The sequence below is a fragment of the Montipora capricornis genome, chromosome 8 (genome assembly GCF_036669925.1).
Source record: "Montipora capricornis isolate CH-2021 chromosome 8, ASM3666992v2, whole genome shotgun sequence".
Taxonomy (NCBI): Eukaryota; Metazoa; Cnidaria; class Anthozoa; order Scleractinia; family Acroporidae; genus Montipora; species Montipora capricornis.
The window spans coordinates 21365884-21393026 of record NC_090890.1 but is presented as its reverse complement, the minus strand read 5'-3'; the positions used below and the strand labels follow the sequence as shown (position 1 = coordinate 21393026).

The 27143-nt window shown below is 38.0% G+C and overlaps 2 protein-coding genes across 6 annotated transcripts in view; one reads left to right on the top strand and one right to left on the bottom strand.

Moving 5' to 3' along the window:
* Positions 1 to 18512, bottom strand: LOC138059444 (bone morphogenetic protein 1-like). Of its 2 annotated transcripts, XM_068905048.1 has the most exons (8): positions 17936 to 18512; positions 17221 to 17268; positions 9592 to 9643; positions 7978 to 8126; positions 6497 to 6692; positions 4725 to 5072; positions 2705 to 2878; positions 1 to 607 (listed from the first exon to the last, which is right to left on the bottom strand). In XM_068905048.1, the coding sequence occupies exons 1-8, from the start codon at positions 17948 to 17950 to the stop codon at positions 117 to 119; spliced, it is 1473 nt and encodes a 490-aa protein (XP_068761149.1). In that variant the 5' UTR covers positions 17951 to 18512; the 3' UTR covers positions 1 to 116. The 2 variants fall into 2 exon arrangements, with proteins under 2 accessions (XP_068761149.1, XP_068761150.1); XM_068905049.1 differs by lacking the exon at positions 2705 to 2878.
* The window catches only part of LOC138059445 (troponin I-like), an 18043-nt gene continuing 4316 nt past the window's right edge, over positions 13417 to 27143 (top strand). The window contains exons 1-8 of one of the 4 annotated variants that reach the window (XM_068905050.1): positions 13417 to 13566; positions 13953 to 14014; positions 20844 to 20985; positions 21527 to 21574; positions 23367 to 23633; positions 24656 to 24867; positions 24954 to 25021; positions 26625 to 26649. In XM_068905050.1, the coding sequence (XP_068761151.1) occupies positions 13539 to 13566; positions 13953 to 14014; positions 20844 to 20985; positions 21527 to 21574; positions 23367 to 23633; positions 24656 to 24867; positions 24954 to 25021; positions 26625 to 26649 (852 nt within the window). In that variant the 5' untranslated portion in view covers positions 13417 to 13538. Of the gene's footprint in view, positions 13567 to 13952; positions 14015 to 18647; positions 18855 to 20843; positions 20986 to 21526; positions 21575 to 23366; positions 23634 to 24655; positions 24868 to 24953; positions 25022 to 26624; positions 26650 to 27143 lie in introns of those variants that run through there. The other 3 variants (XM_068905051.1, XM_068905052.1, XM_068905053.1) reach the window with 3 other exon arrangements.

Below are 27143 nucleotides of genomic sequence, written 5' to 3'. Positions count from 1 at the left end.
GAGTTCTAGATGCCGTGAAAGGAGAAGAGTACATGTCAGATGAATGATGCCATAATGAGCTGTTTATACTGTAGACTGGTGAAGATGTCAGAGTCGACAAGGCAAAGAAGGGAGTTTTAGGAGTAGACTTCATGGCTGAATTTGAGAAAGGAGTGCTTGTATAATTGATCACTGGTCAAAATTCTAGTGGCTCTGGTATTTTTCCACGCACTGGTTGCGTAGGAAGAAGAAACGTTTACTCCAAATAACAGTGAAAGGGGGTGATCCCTTGTTTCAAAGTCATCTGTGTCGACTGCAATAATAACAGCAGCTGATGTAGTACTTTTCCAGTTGTTGCCAGTAAAAGAGTAAGAAGCTGTTATTCCACTGGACAGCGGTATTGTTCCATAGTGATGTTTGTTTGTTGTTGGGGTAATTTGACGATATCTTGAATACGTGTTTACTCTAATGGAATTAAGATCTTTCCTTGTTTCTGTTCTTTTCACTGTTCCATGATTTTCACGAAAACTAGAATGTTTTGTTACAGATGACAGAGCTGAAGCTGTGGTTGTAAACAAACCGCGTTCACCACTTACAGTTCTTTTTACCATGGAAGATGTTGAATAATCTGGCGAAAAAGAAGAATTTATTAGTGTGATTGGCGCAATTCGTCATTTTGTGTGAAATTGTTTTCAAAAACAGGGTTTTTCTTGATTATATGCCCATACTTTCACCTAAATCAGCACATCACCCGAAGTACGAATGGGGAAAAAGCGTACCGTTTTCGGTAAAGTACTATAAAGTTTTGCAAATCGACTCTCCCTTTTAGTTATAGATGTGTCGTATTATTTACTTAATTGTTAGTGGCAATCGTGACTACGTTCTTTTACACGTCAATGCTCAATGCTATGATTCGATCACCTGACTGCAGCACGCTGGAAGTTCGAAAAGTTGGTTGGTGTAAATAAGGCGTCGCGGTGTCGAGGCTGTCTCCATTGAAATGAGACAATTTCCTCGGATTTCCAGCTGTTGAAAAGTTCGTTTGCTGGGTGTACAATGATTTTAACAAAGATATCATAAAGAGAGTCCTCTGAGTGGACGGAGATTCCTGTAACGAAAATCTCTGTTGAGGAGTCTCTCGTAATTCTGTGTTGCCTCGAGTTTTGTTTGGTCTCAAAACCACAGTGACGCTGCTTCTCGATCTCGAAGCTGGGTCTTGAAATTGTGTTCCACTATGATAAGTGTTCCATGCTGAGTTTTCATGGTGTGCCCCTGTTGAAAAAGGACTTTGAAAAGTATTGTATCCAAAGGATCCAATCTCTGATATTCTAGAGGTGCTACCAGGCGGTAAATTGGGTGAGATTTTCCCATTTGGAAACTGAGATATCGTCCCAAGTAAGGAGGCAAACGTTTTATCACCTTTTCCTTTTGATCCTTTTGATAATAAAGCTGTCTTTGATAGAGTGATGTCAAAACTTGTGGTTGTCCCAGAGGGAGCAGCGGTAATCATATTGTTACCCGTATTGAGCGAATCCTCTCTATACATGTTGTTGAGAGTGGATGTGTTGTCTGAATTGATGTAAGAAGCGTTAGTAGGCGAAACGTTTATATGAGACAAGAAAGACCTTCTTTTAGTCAACGAAGTTATAAAAGATAAGGAAGCACTTGGTTCTATTAACAATCCAGTGTTACTTCCCGACGTGTTTGTTTGGTCAGGAAATGCTCCTTGAGATTGGTTCACTGTTTGACGGATCAAGGAAGCGTTCGAATGCAAGTGACTGCTCGTTGTGGGCATTATGAGTTTTCTTGTTATTTCATGTGAGTGAGCCGTAGCTTTCATTAAAGCAATTTCTCGCGAGAAGACTGCCAAGGAATATGAGAAAGAGGAACTTTGAGATAAAGTAGACGTTTTTGGGTTTACGTCTTGAGAATCTCCATTGATGGTTGTACTTGTATCCGCAAAGTGGATTGAAAAAGAATTATTCAGGGTTTGAGGCGTGTCCAGTGAGAAAAGTACTTGTGGCCTTTGTATTGCAGAATCTTCAGCCGAGATGGAATACGCAATGTTAGAGTCTTTTGAAGAAGTTATAATGCTCCAGTCCTTTGAATAAGTGATAGCTGCAAAGGAGTTTGAAAAGACCGAGCCATAAGAGGAAGTTGACACACCTTTGGTAGAAAATATAAAAAAAAGACAAATTGATGTCATTCACTGTGATTAGTGAAAGAAGACAACATGCACCACCGCACTCAAAGCTAGTAAACTTTATCACAAATACCGCTGACCTTTAGCTCGAAATACATGTACTAGAACGAGTTTTGGGGATCTGAGCATGCGCATTAGGTTTGGAGGTCGAATCCATTTTAACTGCGAATGTTAATTATTGAGATTATAATGTGCAAACAATGTGATTCAGTGGAGTAAATGAAGTTGCGTTTTAGTACTTCAATAAAGGGAGGACTTTAACTCGGAAGGGGCCAAGAATACGCAGCAATTCAACAGAATTAGAATCCTTTTTTTATCTTCGATAAATGCGAGTAACGCATAAAGAACAAACTTTTATCAAAAAATGTTGAGAAACGCTTTTTCAGTGGGACACTTGCTTTAACACGCGTCTACCGTCTCCAGTGTCAAAAAGGTCCATCAAATTTAGCCCAAAATGTAAATTGCCAGGAGTTTTCATTACTTCTTTGCTATTTGCCTTGCTGCTATACTATAAACACTTACTACAGTAAGATAAGAAGCAGTCCCTCCTCTCTATGTCTGGCACATCATCACAAACTAGTTGTAGTTCACTCTCTGGCAAAGGATTCACGCATGCGCGATACCTTGTTTGGTTTCCATGGTGACATGTTCGAGAGCACTCTGTCCAATTTGTCCAATTTGTCCATTCTCCTCTGACTAACGACAAACGGAGCGAGTGTGTGAGACTAGGATTTACATTCCACGCCCTGGCGCATAACAGCTGTCTCTTGCCGCTAGTTCTTCAAAATGATTTCAGAGATATCAGTGATATATCAAGAAAATTTTGCTCAGTGGATTATCATCTGTATGCGAAACGTCTTGCCCCACAATTTTTGTTTTACAAACTTAACAAACTTAAGTGATACCATGTTTCTTTCATTGAGGTCGTTTTTTTATAACCTTGTTCAGCGAGAGTCTCTGCTATATATGTTTATCCTGCGACCCGGCAGGATATTTAGTTAGAAGAGAGAAAAATAAATGGGCAACGGCATGGCTCTGTTCTCAGAAAGTGGGCAGATGGAGGGCATGAATCTGTGTCACAGGCGGATCCAGGATTTTTCTTAGGATGGGGTGCACCACTAAGGAATTGCGTAGCTGACTGGTGACGGTGTGTTTTTTTTTTTTTTTGCTCAATACCAGTTCTATTAGAAAGCCGGCTCAGGTCATCTCAGGGGGTGGTGCGCAGCCCCTACATTCTCCCCCTAGATCCGCCCATGTGTGTGTAATATTCGAGTCTGATAATTCAAATAAATGCTAAGAAGCGGTGCAGAGGTCCAATGGGTGTTGATTAAAGGTGCAATGATCCAGCAGTGCATAATTTTAGCAACAACAATAAAAGCAAGTTGACATACGCTAACACCAACCCGGTGTCGCCAACACGTCACGCATGCGCACAACCATATCACCCGGTCAATTAGCAGCCATGGACAGCTGATTCGGCCTTTCGGACCTCATCAGCATGGTGTAGCCAACATTTTAGCACCCCTTTATGTGGCAGCTTCACATGCCATACATGTGGTAAGCTGGGCTGGCAAAACTGTTCTCCCATGGCAAGCGTGTGGGAAGGTGCTATGCCCAACAGTCAGAAACAGCTGTCCATGGCTGCTAATTGACCGGGTGAAATGGTTGTGCGCATGCGTGATGTGTTGGCGCACACCGGGTTAGTGTTAGCGTGTGTCACCTTGCTTTTATTGTTGTTATAAGACACTTGCTGATAATTGAAATTATCGGATTAGAGCGGGAGTGCTGAGCGCTCATTCGTCGCGCTGGGTCTGTGTAATTCGATCGGACAGATCAAGACAAACATGGCGGCGAGTGAAGTGTCAAGTATTTATGAGTCAATGAGTAAAGTAAAGTAAAGTACAGTAAAGCAACCATATTTAACGTCGATAACTCGTAACAGTAATTCAACTGACAAACCTGAGGTCAACGATTTAGTGCAGTTAATTAAACCATAAAATGAAAGCTAAAATTTCAGAGAGTGCTTAGGCCTAATCACTGAAACGAGGGCTTAAACTTAATCAATCAATTATTGCTATATTGACTGAGAGTCCATTGACTCATGACTCATGACTCATGACTCATTGACTCATTGACTCATTTGACTCATAAAACATGCGTTCTCCGGCGAGTGTCTTGATCTATCGACACGGTTGTCACTAAAATGGATCCGCAAAAGTCAGGTGGGACACTTTATGACAAATATATAACACAGACCAGATGAGACGAAAACCTATCGTTTCCTGTGCCCCTAAGAATATCGTTTGTAATGTTAAGTACCAATAATCTGCACTATTTAAGCCTAAGCACTTGTTAGTTATTAATGACCGTCGAGGGTGACATTTTTGTACGTATAGCATCTTCACCTCGCCAGTCTCACGCAATGTTATGTATTTTTCATAAAGTTTCCCACCTGACTGTGGGTTACCCAGGCCCCACGCAACGAATTTGCGACCAATTTTCCGCTCTTTTCCGATGAGGCTAACAAAAGAATTCCTCTTACCTTTACTAACTTTGTATGTGCAGCGGAATCCCCCGAACTCTTTATCTTTGTCTGACACGAATTTAATACTTATGTTTCCCTGTCTCGCAAATATTAATGTTTCGTTATGAATACCGCAATATCGTTTAATCACTGGAGCATCAGATGACACGCCTGCAAGAACTTCCATATAATCAAATAAGCATCCTTCTTTTTGCTCCAGTGCGAAATCGTGGCATTCCACACTGATAAATACTGAAGGGTGAAGTTGTATCATCCATAGGCAATCCAAGAAGTTAGGGTATTGGTTCGGATGATTTGGCGTTGTTATAACTCCATTCGTCGAGTTTAGGTGCAAGTGACATAAACCTGCACATAAGAAATACTGAAATGTTAAGTTTGTTTAATACCATCACATTTTTTAGATCATTGTAGCTGCGAACGTTACTTGAGAAGTATCCTTTGTTATATTTGTGAAAGTGAATGTTGTTGTTCATACAGATTCAATTCAAGTGAGGAATTATTTAAATCTTTTCTGGAATTTTGGTCTTAATTATTAACAGACGTTTCGACTGAAACCATCAGAAGTAAAGTTTGTCACGTGGTAGTTCACTATCACGTGACAAACTTCACAGATCGTTTCAGTCGAAACGTCTGTTAATAATTAAGACCAAAATACCAGAAAAATATTTAAATAATTCCTCATCATTTGTTATTTGTTTATAGTTTTTCCGTGGGATGCCATGGGAACCACTGTAGAAATCCGGGTGATTTTCATTTTATTTTTCTTCGTGTTTTTTTGTTTTCATTGCAATCACAAATCTGCAATGTGCTATTAATATTCCGGTATCCCGAAGGAAGTTTCTCCCGACCCGCGATTCGAACTCGGGCTCTCTCGCATGAAGAGCGCACACACGTTGCCCCACGTAGACAATCAATGAAGGCTGCATTTTCAGCCTTCAGATTTACAGTTTGATGCAAAGAAGCAAAAATGGTTTTTCTAGTTTATTCTTGGAGTGGATGAGGCATTAATTTCATGGAACAGGGGTAGATAGAAGTTGCAGGCTGCAAACGGTATTTAATAAAGTGTACAGATGATTTTTCTTTGAGAAAGGCAAGCTTTACGGACAAGGAGGATTTTCTACGTTATTTCTAGACCTTGCTTCGTTCTTGTATGTTCCACTGTGAACGTTAGAGACCTTAAAAATTCTACGATGCCAACGTCAACGAGAACGCCACCAAACAATAGCATTTACAGGGGCACCCAACGAATCTGTTCCTCACATTATCTGTTCCCCAGAGCGCGGTGTGAAAATTTGTACATTTCTTTCCAGTTCCCTGCAAATCGATAACGTGAAATAACTAGATCTCAAGCTCTGAGGACAGCGTGAGCACATAGAGACAATTTTTTTTTTGCCTGGTTTCAACACCGTTCCTCCCACCTCAGTAACTGAATAGTTCGGGTAGTTTATAGAAGTTCGACGTACTGGACTAATGAAGAAAAAGTTTGGAAAATGCAAACTTCTAATTTTGACGTTTTCGTTATTATTATTGTGTCCCTCCAACTTTTTGGGATTCATGAAGACCTAAAAGTAGCTTGCGTGGAAAAGGAAGTTTCCGTGAGGCTGCTAATTTCTAAACTTTGGATGCGTGCAAACTGAATCGGCCAGAGTAAAAAGAGTTCTTTTTCACGCAAATAAATTATTTTTACGCTGTGTTTGCAAATAATAAATAGCCCCAAGGAATGAATGTTTTTAAAAAATTGTAAACTCCATTATAGATCAATATTTTACCAGTATGCCGCAATGTGAATCCTGAAAAGTGATTGCCGTCAGTGGTGTTATCGGATACAAACTGTAAAAGTACGTAGGTCCCTGATGACGTGATGACCGGAAATGGACCGTAATTGTTCCCACAATACCTTCCAACAAGTGGTGACGTCATGCTCTTCCCATCCCTGATCTGCAAGTAATCTCCATCGCATTGTGTCTGATAAAAGAAAATCGAACATAGGCGAAAGGCACTAAGGGTGAGGGAGTACCTTGCAAAGAAGATGAAAAGAGGCTTGCACTATCTTCGTTGCCGCTGCCAGCCATCCTAATGGTTTTTATCGAAAAAAAAGGGAGAACTTGTCTGCCCGTGAGTAAGTGTTAATTTTTAAGCATAAAAGTGTTTTTGGAAAGGTCGGAGTAAACTTTAATATCAAGGCCATCACCAGGAAATAGTTTGTTTACAATCGCGTTATACCTGTGCTGGTGGTGACTCGGTCTGTTGGGCCAAGGGAACCTGAGTCCAACTTAGGTCCGCTTACATTTCCCATTTGACAGGTTGACAGGTTATGATTGACAGACGCCAGCTAGATGACGTACTTTCATATCAGGAAACAAAGTGGATTTACTTAAAAATTAAACTCTGCATTTCAAAGTCTACGTGGAATTTCATGAAAGATATTAATTAAGCAACATCATCAACTGGGAGTCCCAGATGGGATTTGACCCCACGACTCTCCGTGATCTAGTACCGATACTCTAACCACTGAGCTACTGGTGAACAGGTCAAATGTGGCTATTGACTACGACAGCATCACGCAGTCACTCCGATATGCCTTAATGTGAGTGCGTGATGCGGTTAGTGAGGTGTTATCGCTGATAAGCCTTAATGTGACTGCGCGATGCAGTTGAGAGTCATATATGGTTAAAATTAACGAAGGAGGTCATGAGTTTCTAAAGAAACTGTGGTGTTGCGTCGGTGGGGAAGTAGTATACAAAAATTTGGTTTCATCAACGGAGTTGATAATGTAAATTGGCCACCGTACAGAGATTCTAAAAGCTGACGTTTCGAGCGTTAGCCCTTCGTCAGAGCGAATCCAAAATTCCAGATACCCAATACTCGATTTACATTATCAACTCCGTTGATAAAACCAAATTTATGGTTGGTAAAAATTAGATTATGTGACTGCGTGATGCAGTCGTAGTCTATACCCACATTTCCCCCTTGTTCACTACAGAGTCTCCATTAGCTCAGTGATTAGAGTATCCGTACTGGACAATGGAGGGTCGCGGATTCAAATCTCATCTGGGACTCAGAATTTTTTCGAGTTCCCAGTTGATGATGATGCTTGGCTTTCATTTATTTCTCTCATTATTCGCTTGGGTATCTGAAATTTTGCCCTTTGTTTATTTATTTGTTTTTTTCCTTTACTTTTCCAAAAAAAACATAAATGGGCAGTCCGGGGGATGAGAGCAAGGTCAGTCTATCGTTATGGGTTACTTGCCTGTACAGAGAAGATATGAATTTCTATTCTGTTGCCACTGGAAACAGATATAATCCAGGAGATGTTAGAATTTGTAGGATATGTTTGGGGAAAGTTTGGACTGGACACGGTATCTTCCCATTTTGTCACTTCAATCTGCTCTGTTGCCACTGAAACACAAATAAACGGCAACGAAGATTTAACTGACCGAAGATCTTTCACCTTTGCTGCATGGAATGTAAAAAGGATGCCTCGATCAGCTGTTCGTCACTGAACCGGGATAAAGTTGGGTAACGGCTAGCAAGGTTTACCATCTCTGAATCCAAAACTGGGGTTGAGCTCTAATTGTTGACACGGCCTTACATGAATGCGGAAGGTTCGAGTTCAAAATCCGCTGATCATCAATTGGTTTTGGGTACAGTGGTACATCGTTCATAGCCAACTGCTTGGCTCTCAACACACGTAACCATCTTTTTATCACACCTGCGATCACGGTCGTGCTATTTTTCGCCAGCTTTACAGCCTTTACAATACGGTACCGAGCGAAACTGCAGTAGAGTGTGATCGCATCAGGTTCCACGAACTTAAAGATTTAAATACTGTATAAATAGATATTTTGTCCATTTCAACTTTTATTTTTGTATTTTGTAGACTTTTTTACGTTCGACTGTGTGGTCAAATATTAGTAAAGGCAATTTGGAAGGACTTCATTTAGTTCAAACTTTTGGGGCTCGTATTGTTACATGTATTATTCTAGGTTTTGGAAAATTCCATTCTATTTCTCAGGGGTTAAAATCCCTAAATTGGTTGTCTGTTTGTGACATGCTTGGACGCTACCGTGGTTTTTAAGTGCACCAACAATTTTATGCCTGATTATCTTCATGATAAGTTTGTAACATGTTCACGGACGCACAACAGAAACACTAGGAATATAGCCAAAATTTATCCAATTAAAATTATCTACCCACAGGGTAGATATCTTTTTATTATCGTGGTTGTAAATCGTGGAATAATTTAAGTAACTACGTATGACCTATTGATAATGTAAATATTGTTAAAAGGTATGTTATCAAAATATTACGCTCGGAGTAGTTTCTTGAAATATTATCATAAGAATTCACACGTGTAATTCTTATTTAATAATTATAACATTTTTATCATAATTTATTCCTATTGCTCTGTTGTATGATATGTAATGATCTGCTTGTAACTGTGACCGAAAAGGCCATATTGGGAAATAAAGTATGTATGTAAATTGTATGTATGTATCAAATAGAGTAGACTGCGCCTAAATTTTAGGCTTCTCCTCCGCTGTGTTAACGATCGTACTGATGGCGGTTGAAATTCAGTCTGGGCTGATCTATGCCTGTTTTGAAATCTTTTTAGACTGGAAAATCTTTATCTAAATAATGTTGGTCAATGCTGATTTCAGAGAGATTAAAGAGAGTTTTGGTTGGTGTCTCTTTATTCAGCGTACACCGTACGTACAGGCCTGTAACTTTCCATACCACAAAGGGTACTATTTTTTATACCAATTCACGGTCCAGAATGGTTGCGTGTTTCATAACAAGATTTTCTTCTTTGCTTTAGGGCGGTCTCAATAAGCGCTTGAGCTGATTACGCTTTAATTCTTACCCTTAACGGACTTGGCCAAGAAAAATACAAAATAACACAGATGAAGAGCACCCTGAAACAAAAGACAAAAACTTCTTCATCCTCTGACAGAATCATAATAAATTCAGTATTTACGACAACGTGCAGTATTTCTCAAACTGAAAGAGACGCATTTTGACCACGAAACAAAAACAAAATAATCTAGAATTTGTTGTCTACAAAATCCAGATGCATTTGTGTTTGTGGCAATCTTCTGACAATCTTAAGCAAAAACACACATTTTTAAGTTATTTGACCAGTACACGTACTTCGTCATAATTTGAACAAAATATAAGGTGTTCAGGAAAAAGCTACTTTATTCTCACCAGTGAACTAAAATAAAGACTACCGGTGTATGATATATGAGAATAAGTTTTTTGTGCTTAGGGTCATGCATGAGCCATGAAAAGTTACGGAAAAAGAATCTTGTTTTGATTTGAAGCATCGTGTTACAAGATTACCACAGGTAGGTCATTATTTCATCAATTTTGGTTTTAATATTTAAGAGTTAGTATCAGGGGCACCCAACGTCAATTTTCAGAAAATATCTGTTTGGAAGACAATTTGAGATTTAGAATTTTCCGAACATTTGTTGTAAAATTCCTTGCTTGCTTGCCTGTCCTAGGATTTTCGAACATCTGAAAAATGGTATGTAATTGCCCATTTTTAACGGATTTTTACCCTTAAAAGGTCACCTAGAATTTTCGGGAACCTTTTTTCTGGTAAAGGTAAGTTTTGATCCCTATAATTTTCGGATCACTAGACTTTCAGCTTGGAATTCCGAACAGATGAAAAATTTTTAGGGGATAAAAATATGCCTATATCTACCGTTTAAATACTAAAATACGTTTAACAATGCTATGTTTAAGTGGTCGTTCATCTTGTACCTTGACTTGACCTCGAACGAGGATCTCCAACATTCGTATTAGGGTTTTTAACTTCGTTTGCATGCCACAGGAAAAACTGTTCTCAAATTTTGCAAATCGCGTGAAAATTCTCGGGTAAAGAGATAATCTGTTTTTAAATGTTACTGAACCATAAATTCTTAATTTTATGACGTCAAATCCTGGGTTCGCTGAATGATAACAATTTGAGGACATCAAAGTACCGACAGATCTAGATGATTCGTGATAATGTCGCCTGATACTGGCTGAAATAAATTTGCTGGGATCCATGTAATAGGTTGATGAAACGATCTGTGAAAAAGAGATTTTGGTGTGTTGATTGATCTCTCAATAAAGAGGACTGTAATGATCGCAAGGATGCTAGCATAATACGGCAGAATCCTCAATTTGTATGTATTTTGTAAGGATCTGATTAATTTTTCCAGCAAGCGAGGTCGTTTTTAAAATTGCTTTGTTGATGTGGAGGGCGTTTTTTAAAAGTCGCATTATTCGCTGCTGGACGCAATTCTCAGGGAGATTGCTGACCAATCGTCTAGACCACAGCGATTTTCAAAAAAAGTTAATTGTTGTTAAGAATAACTAATATTCGTATAACACCTATAACAACTGTAAATATTAATATTGCGGCGATTATTTCTGATTATTTGACATATTTTGTCCTGTCTTTTAACAGGCATAGTGCTAGCGAAATTATGCTTTGGGTATGTGCTGATAGAGAGGACCTCCTCAAAAATCACAGGTCAACTGTCCGCTAATCTCAGCCTGTTCAGTACTTTAGGTTCAAGAAACTGTTTCTTCCTAAAACGTGGTGTTTTTTTTCTTTTAATGGTATGGAGATGAATTTAAACGGCCGGTCAACTTTTTACTTCATCTTCAGTGTTACGATGTAGTTAACAAGCTGCTGCTTCAAAAGCAATGTTCAATTGCTTGCCAAGAGCTAGAAGACCAAGAACCATAGTCGTTTTGAAGGAAGTATATCATCCCTTCAACAGGCAGTGTAGCTTAGCTTGTTGTTTAGTCATCAGTACTTTCGCAAGACGATTGTAGCCATACACACTGATACACAGCCCCTTATACACTTGAGTCCGCGCAAAGGTAATAGGGAACTTAAGCAACGACGACGGCGACGGCACCGAGAACGTCATCTCAAAATATAAATTCGCGTCATTGTAATCACTTTGTAAACATGTCAACCCTTCTTGTATGACAAGGGTGTGGTAGTTCCTCAAAAATGACATTGGTCGGAACGGCGCTTAATTTAGGGGAGAAAATGAAACTTTAGCGTCAAGTGCTGACGTTCTCCTTAAAACCTAAAATTTGACTATTTCACGTTGTTGTTTTGCTGACGACGGCAAAGAAATGGACAAAAGTGAAAAACGCAAGTGCAGGGCGTGCAAAGCTATTGTTTTTGCCTACTAAATATGCACATTTGTGACGTTCTCGTTGCCGTCGCCGTTGTCGTTGCTTAAGTTCCCTAATAAGACGTCGATGGCGAAGGCAACGGCTAAAAACGGGAACATTGTTGGATGAAAAGGGAAACAGCAATAGGTTTGTTAAACTATAAAAATTGTAGCTACGATTATTTCATTAAAATGCTTGGCCTCGCTGGATAACAACGATTATAGATAAAATCAGGCCTAAAACGATATTTAATCTCAAATCCAACCTTTGTCGGTTAGTATTCAATGTATGGTGGGATCATACAAGGCGTTTTGGAGCTTCGTTCCCATGTTTCGGTGCTTCGGTATTTCGCTGTTTCGGTGTTTCACTTTTTCGTGATTTAGTAATGCCCTTAAAAAAATTCTGCAATTTTAGGCTCTGTTTACGAATAGAGGGTTCTACCACCTCATTGATGGCCACTGAGTTGCTCAGCCATTAGTGGTGACAGCGCCGGTGACCGCGCAAGTGTTTCAGGATAGAGGGGGTCATGTCATGACCGCACGTGTGCAAGTTAAACCAATGAGTATATAAATATAGCTCGGAAATATTACTACTGCTGGAAAGAATTTGTGAAACTCAAATATTTCCAATGCAAAAGGATATAGTAAGAAACCGCCCAAAAACGATCAGTTTTATGAATTATCTGATATAAAAGAAGAACAATACGCTTCTTTAGTAAAAAGTTGATTTTGCTTCTATTCAACAATAAGAAATTTGGTTTTTGCCTCTGTTCAAAGGGATCTTCCCATAGAAAATAGGGTGCTTCGTTTTCGAGTTGTCAGTGCTTCGTTTTCGACCTGGAGTGCTTCGTTTTCGAGTTCAGACACTTTGGATACTTCATTGGGTACTGTTGTTCAGAGTGCTTCGTTTTCGACTTTAATAATAGGGTCGAATCTTGGGAAAAGACCGTTGAATTGAAAAAAAAACTGTTAAATAAACGGACTTGCGTCTCACACATACTGGGGTAAGGGTTGTACCTCTTTATATTGAACACTATATTTCATTGGCTGTATAGTGTCGTACTTCCTATTGTTTTCTGTGCTAAATCCAATGTTATCTTTGTTCGTTCTATTGTTGTTTTGGCCAATCCTGAAGACCATTCTGACTTATACTTAACAGATAGAGTTTCATTTGATGAGCCATACTCTTGTCACCAATATCACATTGATCGCAATTATTTGTGTTTATATTTCTCAAGTGCCCATCGGATTTTTCAGGCGCAGGTCCGTCCGCCTTACCGATGCACCCAACACTCATAAACGTCCTGTTTTTCCCTATGAATATACGACCCGAATGACATAGAGGGTATAAAAACTTCGACGTTAAAAACTCTTTGTTGGAACACAGTTGGAATCCTGACAACAAGGCGTTACATTCTTCTGATGACAATACAGATACGGTTATTATAATCCCGTCACGCCAATTAGCATTGGTATTATCTATAAACCAATCAGCAGTCGTGTTTGCCCAAATAATTTATGAATCGCGTCACTGTCATTCCCTATTGCTCTTTTTGGAGATAAGGGCAACTCTTTGATCGAGGTTCTTCCTTTAATACGTGGTAAGCACAAGAACCAACGAAAGATGTCTGATTCCTTGGACAACTCTAGCGGTAAGTTTCCACCTTGGCCGAGACCTTGGTAAATTTTGAAGTTGTCAATTGGGCCATCCTGATCCATGTGTCATAAAAAGGCACGTCGACGAAAATCTCGCTGTTTACAGCCTAAACATGCTATCTAAAGCTGGTAGTTGTCAATATCATATAAAACCATCAACATTTGTCACATCTCAAGCGAAGATTTGGCTGCATTCCTTTAGTCTGCCATTTGTCTCGGAAATCAATACTGTAGTAAGAATATAAAATCGACCCATTCTGTGCATATTTTAGATGTAAAGCCTGTGTTCAGAAAAAAAAGTGCTATATGCTTTGATTTAATTACTCGAGTGTTTTTTTAGATTAAAATCTTTTCTAAGCAGGCGATCGCTTTTTTCAAACAGAGACCGGGCGTCGAAGAAGGTATCGAGAACGCCTTGCCGAGCAAGAGAACACTGAGGAAATGGTAATTAAATATTTAATTCAAATATGCATTGTTGTGATTCCTTCATTATTGACGCAATGTTACTTTTGAATGAAAGAACTGATGCAGGACTGTGCACAGTATATTAAGTATGTGACGTTTAAAGACTAAATGACCTTGATTTAAATCGTTGTTAACAACGTTAGTTGATGCATTTTTGATCGTGCTGTTTCTTTAATGATCGCGCACTCTTCACCTAATGACCCATTTTATGATATAATTACAGCTTATTTGATACTACTATCGCCGCCTGTTGTTGCAAACGAGGAGCAATGTTTTTCAACGCAGACTAGACCTTTTACGCTGTGTTGATGGCTGCAACATGCAAAACGTGGAAAAAGTGTAGTAAAAGATAAGTAATATCCTCCTAACCAAATCGCGGTAAAATCAATTTTCGGTCTGCCCGACGAAAAATATTTAATTTCATGTGAATGTCGACTTAGAATTAAATATTAGCTTTACTGACTGGGAGAGAGAGGCAGATGTGTCTGTGTGATCCCCACACTCCCCCTCCTCCCTTAACAAAGTTGACAGTGATACACGCATTCTTTCTCTTTATACAGTGTAGCTTGTTTTTGTTGTATGCAAATGTTCTCCTCTCACAAACTTTGTTCTGACTTGCTTTTTGTGGAATGTTTTTGAAGCTGTTCAAGCATTTTTTAAACATTACATAAATGTAGGAAGAGTCTGAGCTTCAGGGAATAAATTGAAATTCTGCTGACCAAAGGTAGGAAAAACAGCAGCCATCAGCCACAATACTTAACCAAGTACTAACAAGAGACTAGCTGCATTCTGTTGTGTGGGTGTGGAGAAAAGAGGAGAAAAGAAAGTGAGAATGAAATAAATTGCTCCCCTGCAACTCACAAAGGAAGACTGGCAAACAGTCGAACATGCAGAACTGTAAAGGTAACAATCCAGGAAAATCAGGCAAATGAATTCGAACCTTAACAAGGGAAATCCTACAATCTTGCAAAGGTAGCAGAAATAAAATACGGTAATCTAAGCCTGAACAACAGAGGAACACCCAGATACATCAGTAACTGACATAAAGGTTGCTGGAAAGCAAAAGCAAAAATGTGTCACAGAATGCAGTTGTCACACAGTACAAGAACCTACCAACTCTTGAGGAAATGGCAGCAAATACAAAATCTCCTACATCTAAAGGAGGGAGTGGTTAGGGCGCTTGCCTTGGTATTCTGGGTTAAAGACCAGCTCTAACCACTCGTTGGATTTGTTCCGCTTTTCAGGGAAAATGAAACACATTATTAAGAAAACAACAGAACAGAACAAAAACAACAGCTGTTAAGAATCCCAACTGGCCGAAGGCAAACCAGTTGGCTGTTTAAAAGCAACTGGGAAGTTGAACCAGGGACTACCCCCTATGGGGAGCAGTCAATTAAGTATGTATTGTATTGTATCTAAAAGAAACATTTAAGAAGCTCCCTTATTATCCATTACAGTATGTCACATAGACTGATAATACATTGTATGTCTCAAAGAATTAAAGGAAGAGCATGAAAGGCATGTTAATTAAATACATGACCAATATTATGCAGACTGCAAGAATATAATTGCAGGACTTTCGAAACCTGTTGGCTCTTTAATATAACCATTTAAAACCCCTTACGTTTTGTGCTTGGATCCCTACATGTAGGTTATAAATAAATAAATAATAATGGTTTATTCACAATTCACTGTACATATTATAAAGTATAATTTTATGCAAAAATTGTGAAGGGAGGTTGAAGAGGTTATCCCTATCAAGTCCATCTCCTTGATGCGAATAAGTAATACATAAATATCACCTAAATAAAATTAATATCTTTAGAGGAAATACATTAAAAGTCACATATAACTATGAAATTCATTAAAATCACACATACATGTGCACAATTATATGTCCTTTCAAAAGCCTTTATGTTCTCTTCCCTTGCACATTCTTTAGTTAAATTGTTCCATAACTTAATAATACATAGGGCAAAATGAGTACTAGTCTGATAAGTATTTTAGTTTTTCAGATTATTTTAGACTTAAGTTTAAAACAGTGATTTGATCTTCAAGGTCTGAAATTACAACTGTATGAGCAAAAGGAAAGCTTGTTATGGATCTAGGCCATTCAGTCCTTTAATTATCTGATAACATTCAGTCAGTGATGCAAATGTTCTTCTTTCTTCCGATGTTGGTCATTTCAGCAATGTTAATCGATCTTCATACGACACAGCTTTACCATTGACTCCCAAAGCACATCTTGAAGCTCATCTTTGAACTTTTTCTTGGATATCACTATATCTTTCTTCAGGTGTGGTGACCATACCAGGGAACAGTATTCTAATTAAAAATAGGACATACTCGGCTTTTGCAAAGCTTGGAGAATAAATCCAGGTTTTTAGAACCAACAGTTCGTTTAATAAATCCAAGAATACCATTAGCTTTGTTTGCACACTTTGTGACTTGTAATCTCCAGGACAGATCAGATGAGGTCTATTTTCCAAGGTCTTTTTAACGTCAGACACAGCTTTCAACTTACTGCAGCGTAAGTGATAACTTCAATAGGGCTTCAGGTGTTGTTCTTCTTAGAAATTCTCATCCCTTCACATTTCTCAGTATTTAAGTTTTAGTTGCCAATCATCACTCCAGCAGATGAGAGAATTAAGGTTGTTCTTTAATTCCTATTAAAGGCTAAATTATAGGGATGTGCGGCTGGATGGAACTGGATTGACTATAATAAGGTTGCATTTTCAACAGAGTTCTTAACAGAGTTCCTGACAGAGTTAGGACAGGGATTTTGGGGGTAAGAAAATTCTGGCTAGTGGGGTTTAAAAATTGAAAGATTCACAGTTAAAAAAAGTTGTTACAGAAAGAACTGTTAGTAGCGCTGTAGCGGGTAAAATACATGTGTGACTGAACTACATGTACATTTGCAAGTCACACTCAAGTTTCTTATCTGCATAATGCACATGCAAGTCTTTCTTGATTAAATTCGAAGAAATATCTTAAAATTCATGTAGGAGCAATCATTTAAACTTGCAGGACCTTTTTGATTTGCTGCAATGACCTTCATGAGCCACTGTGTCCTTGGTAATTTACATCACAACTTAACTTTTGTTTCCCAACAGGAACATTACCCTAAACCTTTTAACCAATCAGAATACTGCTCATTTTAAAATCTGGAGTTCTGTAACCTTTACCTGTTGGCCTTTCTTAATGTAACCATGTGTAAGTTCTTCAGCTGATATCTGTCAAACAGATAAACAACTTATTATTCAGAATCTTGTGGATTGTGGTTTGTAGTGATTGATCTTCTGTTTGGTGTCTTGGCACACTAAAAGCCAATTTTGTTATTCATGCATTTTAGAGTACTTTTTTGGTCTGTTACAAACTGCAAGAGTTCCATAAGATATAAATTGTATCTATTTGAACACCTATTATATGCTGCAGCCATAAACTTATTGCATCTTGTTACATGTATTAGCTGAGTTTGGCAGTCTTCATAATTTATTCTCATAATTTGTGACACTTTACATGTGTATCTCAGTGATTTAAAATATAGAATAAGGGAAGTAGTAGTTACCTAATGGTAAATTGTTTTGGTTGCTCTTGTTACAATTTTTGGGAGAACTGTTACTGTATTGTTCGTCTGGTCTTTGCTTTTCTTCATCAGAGTGTTCAAAGTCGATTTTCAAAAATACAGTAAGTTCTGAGGTGGTTATTCTGTTTCTCACATAATCATGATTCTGTATGAATGAGAGAAGAACCTTGTGAATGAACAAGTTTTAATTTTCGAAACAATTTTGTAGGTGATGTACACTGGTAAACATGTACAATATACATGTACATTTACCATTGCTCAACAACTTCATTAGCACTTTTAAGATCACACAATGACAAATAGAGTATACATACTTTTCTGGCAATCATTCTTATCAGTGCTAACGAAATTCATGACAGAGGATAACATTCTTCTCTCTTTTACTTTGTCTTCATGAAGGTCACTTGACTTTAATATTTCAATATTATTATACAATACAATTCCATGCATTTCTTCTATTTTTAAAGTGCTGATAATTTCAAAAGATCAGCTCACTGGAATCAAATGTGTTGGCATTGATAGAGTGTAACAGAAGCAATTAAAAATATAATTAGAAATATAAGTTTTCATCATACTGTAAGGCAGAGAAGTTATTGATGGTATAATTACATGTATTCTGGAGTTAATACAAAATTGGGGTTTCTTACGTGACAAAAATGTGGTCAGTTGACCTCCCTCTCTGTAGTCAGTTTTGGTGAAAAGCTCAATCTGTTGCAATCTGATATGCTGAAATTCTGTTCCTTATTTCATTTGTCTGCTCTTCCTCCAAACAGCTGGAAATTAACATTTTAGGCTTGATTGTGTTCCTTGATCTTCAATCAAGCATTTTAAACTCAAATTTTCCATCTCAAATGCATTTCTAACTTGGAAAAATAAACCATGATCTTAATTGTCACTCACAGGAGAGAATCACATTATTGGATGATACCAAACAAAGAATTCTCCTTGACAATACTTTTTTGTTATGAGAGATCTGGGGAAGAGTGGAAACAAGAGATAAGCTAAGAAAACCAATGAATTTATGACAAAGATTGCAAGCATTCCACAGGCAAACAAATCAGTTTGCTAACAGACACCTCGGCTGCTGCTCTGAAAGGTTGCTGTCTTCTGGTCCTCTGTTCCCTGTATTCTAATCTGCTGTCTTCCTCATAGAAGTGGTGTTTCATTTTGGGACATCTGTGTTACTTGTGGTTGCATCTGTGACTTAAAGCCAACAGATTCTAAAAAATGGAGGTAATGGGAATAGTTTTGGATCTATCAGTATGAAATTCTTTGATGCTGTTGAGTTTGAATGCAGTGGAGGCCACAAACCAGGGTCACTCCCATGATGTGTTCTGTTTTCTTATTCTTTTCCATAGTTTTGCAGATGAATTTTATGGTGGGACTTTCTGAATTGGTTTTTTTGTAGTGTTGAGGTGTTTTATTCTGTTATTCATCACAGAAATTGTACTGAAAAGTTCAAATTAATTTTGTTCTGGATGCCTTAATAATGTCCAGCAGGCCATCTATTTAGGGCATGTGGACCTAGTTTCTGGTAGTGTGATCTGTTTGTAAGGTTGTTATTTCACAATGCTTTGTGCATGATTTTGTTCAAGGAAATGCTTTTTGTGTGGTACTTGCTGTGTTTAGAAGAACTGTCTTGCATTTTATTTATCAATTACTGAAGGCTGCTATTATGGCCACTGTGAGATGTTGTCCCTGTACATGTGTGTAGCAAGGAGCTCTTGTGGGATAATTATCATAAATCTGCTTGACTAAAGCATGCTTTTAAGATGAATCTCACAGGCATGTTTCTCTTTAGGCTTTGTTGTTGACACATTTTTAAACAAAATAATGTCATGTTTGGCTTTTGTCTCTACTGCTGTTCATGATGTTGCAATAGTTGGCTTATCGATCCTAAAGAGATTTTAAAGGCTGGTTGGAGTTTAAGAAAGTGACAGAGTTGCATTTTGAATTTTCATTTATCTGCTTTTCTGTGATTTCAAGGTTATAGTCAGTCACTTATGAACTCTGAATTCACTGTCTGTCAACCTATGTTATGTTTTTAATCTGTCAAACTTCCCAACATAGTTAGTGATCTGTTCTCACCAATATGATATTGGAGTGCTTTTAGTCTCCAGTAGGTGCAGTGGTCCAGTTAATTTGGACATGTTAATGGACTGCTGAAGACATTTTCTCTCAAACATTAAAATTTACAGTAGACTACTTTCTCTATATATGGTCATAGTATTTGATTCATTGGATTTAACTAATTCATTCCTGTAATGAAATGATTGGAGGTCATGTTTGGCTTTGACCCCACCTCGTTGCATTTTTTGAATTCCTTCAATTTTTGCATGAATTGAGGCTTTAAAACCCCAAACAAGGTTTCAAGATTGTTAGAAATCTTATAATGTCATGCGACATACTAGTAAAATCAGTAGAGAAGATTTACAGTGTATCCCTGTAACTTTTTGTTATTAAAGTAGTGTGTAAAATCTATTGTACAGTAAATGCAATCATGCTTGTGTGTTGCATTACTTTAGATACAAAATTATCTTGCAAAGCTGTTCTTAATTTAATTATTTAAAAATAACTCGTTAGCTGTTCACTAGCTCAAGTTCTTTGTTTGATTTTCTGCTCTAGTCTAATATTCAACAAGACAACTATTGATTGTACAGTACACAGCTTCCCCTTTATTGCATTTTGCAGCAGCAGATGTCAAATTAAAGACAATACTTGTTCTAGATAGTAGTCTCTTCTACACTTTTGAAACACTTGTGAAAAGAATTTTTAATTATAAATCCTGTGTTTAAGTCTTGAATATCTTGTAAACATTACTTTGGACCATTCCAATTTTATTTTATGTTATTTTATTTTTGAAGCAACCAATTACATTAAATGCAATGTAGAAAGATCAAACTTTTCAATGTAAATGTAATTTTCTTGAGAACCTGCTGTGAAAGTTAAGTACGTGTAACTTGTTTGGTCTTTTTTTTCACGACTTGTTGGAGAAGTTACACTGTAATTTTAACTTTGCCTCAACAAGGTTTTACTGAAAGGAAATCATAAGGACCATTTAAATTCTTAAGTGAAATAATTATTTCATCGAATTATGATTTATCAGGTGATTTCAAATTCATGATCAACTGGGTCTCCATACACCCCTGCTCTTAAGTTTGTCAAACAACCAGTCTGTTTTTACGCGAATTGCATATATTGACCAGTTGTTATTAATCACAGGATGAGGCAACAAAGCGAAGGGAGCAGCGCAGGAGAGAGCGTGAAGCACGACGTGCAGAAAGGGATGCAGAGGATGCTGCAGATGAGGAGAAACGAAAAAAGGAAAGGGAAGAACGCCGCAGAAAGAGAGATACTCCAAGAGGTATAAAAGAGTGGTCAGAGTATTAATGTGCATGAGACTTCATAAGATTATGCTTTCAGACATGTGTCAACAACTCAAACTAGGATCCCTGCATGTTCATGTGCCAAAGTTACATCAATAATTTTATGCTCTTGGCATCTGTTTCGTAGAGTTGCGCTCAGCAGAGCAATACATGCATATGCAGCTATATGCTGCTTTATCGACTGTACATGTAGTTTTGAGAAACCTAATGAAAACACCCAAGACATCTTTTCATGACATGTCCAGTAAAGTTTCATCATCATTTTTATTAGGTAACCTTTTCATGTGCAAAACATTAATGTTTAAGAGCATCTTTTTGTAACCAAGTTTTAACTTGTAGAATTTGGCTGTTTTTTTCCCTCAGTGACCTTGCATTTCATAAAGAACTAACATTGAATGTTCACATAAACATAACATTATACAGTAGTACTAATATACACTATTGTTATATTACATGTACATAATTCATAATAGACATACATGTACATAGACATAAATATACATACATACATGTATACAGATGAGCCAGCAGAGGAAAGTGCATCAGCCCGTCGCCGCCGTGAACGAGGTTAGCTTGCTTTCCTTATTTATAAGACCTATTGATCAAATTTGAGGGTGGCGTGTTAGGTGTACGTGAGTTTCACACTGTAAGTGACAAATTTGAATATGGCTAAAGTAGTCCTTCCCTCAAGGTTCCTCATGAGGTAGGGTCATGAAAAGTGAGGAAATCTTCCTTCCAGTTGTATATAAATAATACTCTTACATTCTTTATGTCTTTTTACAGTGTCTTCATCATTGTTGAAGATGTCATACCGTAAAGACGCATGTATAAGATGCACCTTTTTTCTTAAGTTTTTAGCCAAAAATCGTGGGTGTGGCTTTTACACGAGACCATTGCTCTCAGAGGGAGTAAACTGGCTTGTAGGGTCACAAATTGAACTGAAAACCTTCAGTAACTAAAGATCAAACATATGGAACCTTGTTCTTGATCACTGTTTTCTCCACTACATGTACATGCAAGAAAGTACTATTCGGGAGATCTCGCGAGGCAAATGGCCGACCGTTTCATTGCCCTTCAATACTTTCACGGCATTTTTGTCCATGGGGTCATTAAACTCTCATTTAGCAACAAGTTTTTCTCCAATCGATGGCTCCCATACGTCCCAATAAACATGATATCCACGCACAGGTGATGCAAAAGCAAACGTTTCCATGTCCAGACTTCCCTTGTTCAATGACTGTGTGGTTACCAAGCAAACGTTTTGCATCATTCTTCTGCGCTGTGCTTCTTTCATGCAAATTCTATCGTTTTCATTTCAACTGTGGGCTTCAGCAATGAAGACAACTGTTGTCAGTCACAGGGAATAGGGAAATTGATTAAAAAGAAGCTTTTAGAAGGTATTTTCAGGGTTGATTAACTTATTACTGTTGATGCAATTACACAACATTGGATTTCGTCAAGTTTATTGCTAACATCTGCAAACAAACAACAAACGTTTTTACAAGAGTGCTTTTTTGGAGTTCTTATTTTTTTCAAAAATCATGCTTGAAAGTTGGGGGTGCGGCTTATACACGAGTCTTTACGGTATACTTATATACATTAACATATACAGTTAAAGTCCTAATTTGTACATTTTATATGAAGTATCTAAGTTCTTCCATCTGTCCACTTATTAAACATCAGCATAATAGCAGAGATTTGGTAGATTAAAAGCAAAAATGAAACCAACTGTCGTAAACATCTTGTTCAAGGTGAACATACACTTTTAATCTTTCTTTTTCACGAGGTGGGGTGTTTTATTGCATCAATGAATTCTCAGCTTTGCTTCCAAGTTCATCAATTCTTTGATTGTACTCACATGATAAGACGGCCATGTTGATACCTAAACAATAGGAAAATGTAGCACAGATTATGCTTATTATAAATTATAGAGTCAAATTCCCAAAAGACTTTTTTGCTATTGTTCTTTCCATCAACATGGCCATGTTGACATCATGGGCAATTACAGAATGTGATTTGTTACAGCACACTTTAATCATGTTTTTTTTTTTCCTGGGGCAGGTGATTTTCCTTAATTCTGGGTGATTTTTATGCTAGTTGACTGAGGGATTTTTCTCTTGGGGATGTGTTTAGCTGAGTATTGCTAAAATCCACTGATGAATACAGATAAGGCACCCTTTCATCAAAATATTGGCAACACTGTTGTCTTTGACACCAGTTATTGTCTCTATTGAAAACAAACTTGTTTTTGATTATTGAGGTCAGAGTAGTTTTTTATGTTCAAGGGTCAACCCCTTATGTCTAGGGAAAGAATTTTACATGTCCAAGATGTAACCTGATTTCATGATTTTTTCTTCAGAAGAAGAAGAGAAGAAGAAGGCCGAGGAGGAGGCAGCGATGAAAAGAGAGGAGGAAAGAAAACGAGAGGAAGAAAGGAAAAGGGAACAAGAAAAGCGCCGTCGTGAACAGGAGGAGGAAGAGGAAAGGCGTAGAATGGAAGAACAAAAAAATAGAATGAATCATGATCATGTGGATGCAGTTGACGAGGACGAAGAAGAAGAAGAGGAGGAAGAAGAGGAAGAAGAGGAAGAGACAGTCATTGACAGATTTAGTCCACAAAAGAAACGTAAGTATTGCCACACAGTATTCCATGACATCAAGGTATATTAGTAGTGCTAACCAGGCGATCTGGTGACTTAATTTGGAGGACTGGGAAGAAAAATGTTAACGCTGTATCCTACAACCGTGTGCGGCCTTAGGTTTTGTTTCCAAATTTCCTGCAGTATTTCCATCGCCAAAACTCAGCAAATCATTCCGTGTCTCCCACATTTCCTGTTACTGAACGAACATTCAAGTGGAAACTGTCGAGATCTAACCTAGCCTCTGCTATGTTGAATTTGGAAATAACATTCAAGGCCACACACAGTTGTGGAATACAGCAGTAAAATTTTTCGCCCCCATCCTCCGAATTATGTCACCAGATCACCTGGAATACATGTAGTTTTAACTGAATTGCATGGGGTCTGATGATTTTTCTCAAAAGAGACAATAGTTCTTCTTTCATTTGAAGCTTAAAATACATGTACATACATGTATGAAAGGAATACACCTGTAAGGTCATTTTCATTGAAGTTTTTAAAGCGACCATGTTCTTACAACTGCTCTTTCATTTTCAAACAAATGGAATCATGTTCTTGTGTAGTAGGTTTTTTGTGTTTAAAACTTATTTCACAACATGAGTGGCTTGCCCCAAAAAGGTTCTTGAGGCGGTATAGTGTGTTTCCAGTGGTGAAGGATCACAACAACGTCGATCCTTTCATCAGGGAAGCGTTTTGATATTTGAGTAATAGTATTGTGTATTGAAGGGTGTTCCGGTATCTGCCAGCCCCAAGTTATTCCCATGGCAAAAGTACAGCCTCTGAAATTCAGTTTTTAAGCATCAAACTGTACCTTTCAAAAGGTTCAGTGTCCCAGTATCTTTTTTTCAAATTTTAAAAACCAATAAATTCCCTTACCATTGTTAGCTTCACCCTCATCGTCATCAGTATCATCATCATCATCACCCCACCTACCCCTCCCTGCTTTGTTGGATGCTCACCGACTGAGCCCACCATTTGTTCATCTCTCTCCTCCTTTTGTTTTTGACAGAGGCTATTCTTGAGGGACTGGCGGCTGAATTACGCCGGATAGTTGAAGAACGAGAAGCTAAGAACGTTCCTGCTTCACAACAGGAGCTTGATGAGCTTGATCTTAAGCTGCGCTCTCTTCGAACACAACTCCGCAAAGCTGAAGAAGCTTGTAATGTGCTTGCAAAACAGAAAAGAGAACTTGAAGACAAGATCACCAAGAATAACAATGATGTAGGTCGACTATAATACACACAAAAAAAGTATGGTCCCAAGTTTTTTGTTATGAAGCAACCTAAAATACAGTTCTCTGATATCAGGTCAACAGGCTGCGTGGTGAAGTGAAGAATACAGAGGAAGAAAATCAGCGATTAATCAAAGAGGGAAAGTAAGTTGCATCATGAAAATGCTAACTCGCAAGTTTACTGCAGCTGTCACAATTGACTACAATGTACCATGAGAAAACAAGTCATTTAGTTTACTGTTCGCATATGATGCATAAACTTTTGGACTAATATATAGGCAAGCCAAAAGCGGCGTTCCTTAATTATTATTTATTTATATTATTGTTATCATTATTATTGTCATTGTCATTATCATTGTCATTGTCATTGTTATTGTTGTCATTGTTATTATTATTATTATTATTATTATTATTGTTATCATTATTATTGTCATTGTTATTGTTATTATTATTATTATTATTATTATTATTATTATTATTATTATTATTATAGTTATCATTGTCATTGTCATTGTCATTGTTATTGTCATTGTCATTGTTATTGTTATTGTTTTTTTATTATTATTATTATTATTATTAAAGTTTATTTGTGTTTTGGTTTCAGATATTAATTTTTAATAGTAACTACAATCTTGGACAGAATAAAATGGAACAGCAAACCCCTATCCCCCCCAAAGCAAGGATGAAGCCGCGCAAAAGCCAAAACACACCATTTTCCCATCCTTGATTTGGGGGGGAGGAGGGTTTCAAATTTCCCATCTATTTTGTCCAAGATTGTAGTGTGCTTACCATACGACCAGTCCGGCCTGCTTATTACACCTCATAGCTATAAATTAGTCTCCGGTGCTCGTTTCGCCGTTTTACATCTCGTGCTTCTGCTTGCTCTTCTCTATAATTTCCTCTCTTCATTCTGGTTCTTTCTTGTTCTCTGTCTCGTTGTTTGTCAGTGATTAAATTTCGTCTGTTCAGTTTCTCGTGCTCTCAGTCGCTTTCTTTCACATCGGGCATTGTTTACTCGTCGCCTGCTTTCTGGTTTTTTTCTCTCTCACTTTCTCTTCTTTCCTCGTTGTACGGCATATAATTAAAAAAATAGCTCGCTTCTTGCTTGTTTTACCATCAAATGCAGTACGTAGGCGGGCCATACAATTCCCGCCAAAAAACGCGGGTTCTAGCAGCGAGACATTTCGCTAGGCCTAGAAATTTACCTCTTTTTTTCCGAAATAATCACATAATATGAATAAAATGCGGGATTCTTGTGACCTGTGGTCAAGTTGCATGCAGACACATTCAAACTCATTCAAAATGTTGAGCTTCCTATGCTTCCAGACCTTACAGTGATGCTAACAAGGCATGGTGGGGACGTAACTTTCAGTTTTCTAAAACTCCCATTTGACCCCAAAAAACCCTTTAAAAATCCGGATTTTTTTATCTAGGTCTACATTTCGCGTATTGGCGTACATGACGTACGGACGGATGGTGGTACGGTGACGTCATAACCAAACCAAAATTTCTCGTTTGTTTTGTTAACCATGGTGCCTCGCGCGCGCCTTCGGCTTCTTTTTCAAGCACGTGAAATTTCAATGAAAACCACTTAGCTATTATTTGAAACGCGGCCTAAGAAATTGTCTGCCGCCTTTTTCATTTGTACCGTTAAGGTGGAAGTGCAACTCTAGGAAATCGTTGCGTTTTTTGAAAAACATCTTGGGTTTGTTTTTCACTAGTCCTTTTTGTCATTTTCGTTGTACAGGAAAGTGGCACCACAGAGAACAGTGGTAAGTTCAAGGCTGATAATAGACTGCGAGCAGTCCCTTCATAAATCAGTCGAGCGGTCCGCTTTTCTGAGGCAGTCGTGTTTTGTCACGCAAACAAATAAAATGACCGAGGGAGGCTCGGGAAGAGAAGTGTAAGAAGGGACTGCACCCGACTGCCTCAGAATTAGGTGCTTTTCTGGACATAAGTGAGAAAAGCGAGCCGCTTGACTGATTTATGAAGGCAAGGAGGGATTACGTTTTTTCCAACGTTTGCCGTGTAGCACTTATATTTGAACAGACTTAACTGATTAGAGTGTAATGTGAAGTGCTAAGTATCTACCCCATTAGAACCATGTGAGCGTTAGCCCTACTGATGGAAATGGGCCCACACAAGCACAGAGAAAAACTCTGACCAGGGAAATTAGCACTTCACATTACACTCTAATCAGTGAAGTCTGATTTATGAACGGACTGCTCGCAGTCTAGGCTGATAATCGTTGAATAACTTCTATGTT

Excerpts from the sequence above, each read along its gene's own strand:
- LOC138059444 (XM_068905048.1), bottom strand. Across the intron at positions 2,879-4,724 it reads CACATACAAAGTTAGTAAAG|TCAGAGGAGAATGGACAAAT; the intron begins GTAAGAGGAATT and ends GTTTGTCGTTAG. Across the intron at positions 608-2,704 it reads CTGCTTCTTATCTTACTGTA|ATTATTCAACATCTTCCATG; the intron begins GTAAGTGTTTAT and ends CTTTTTCGCCAG.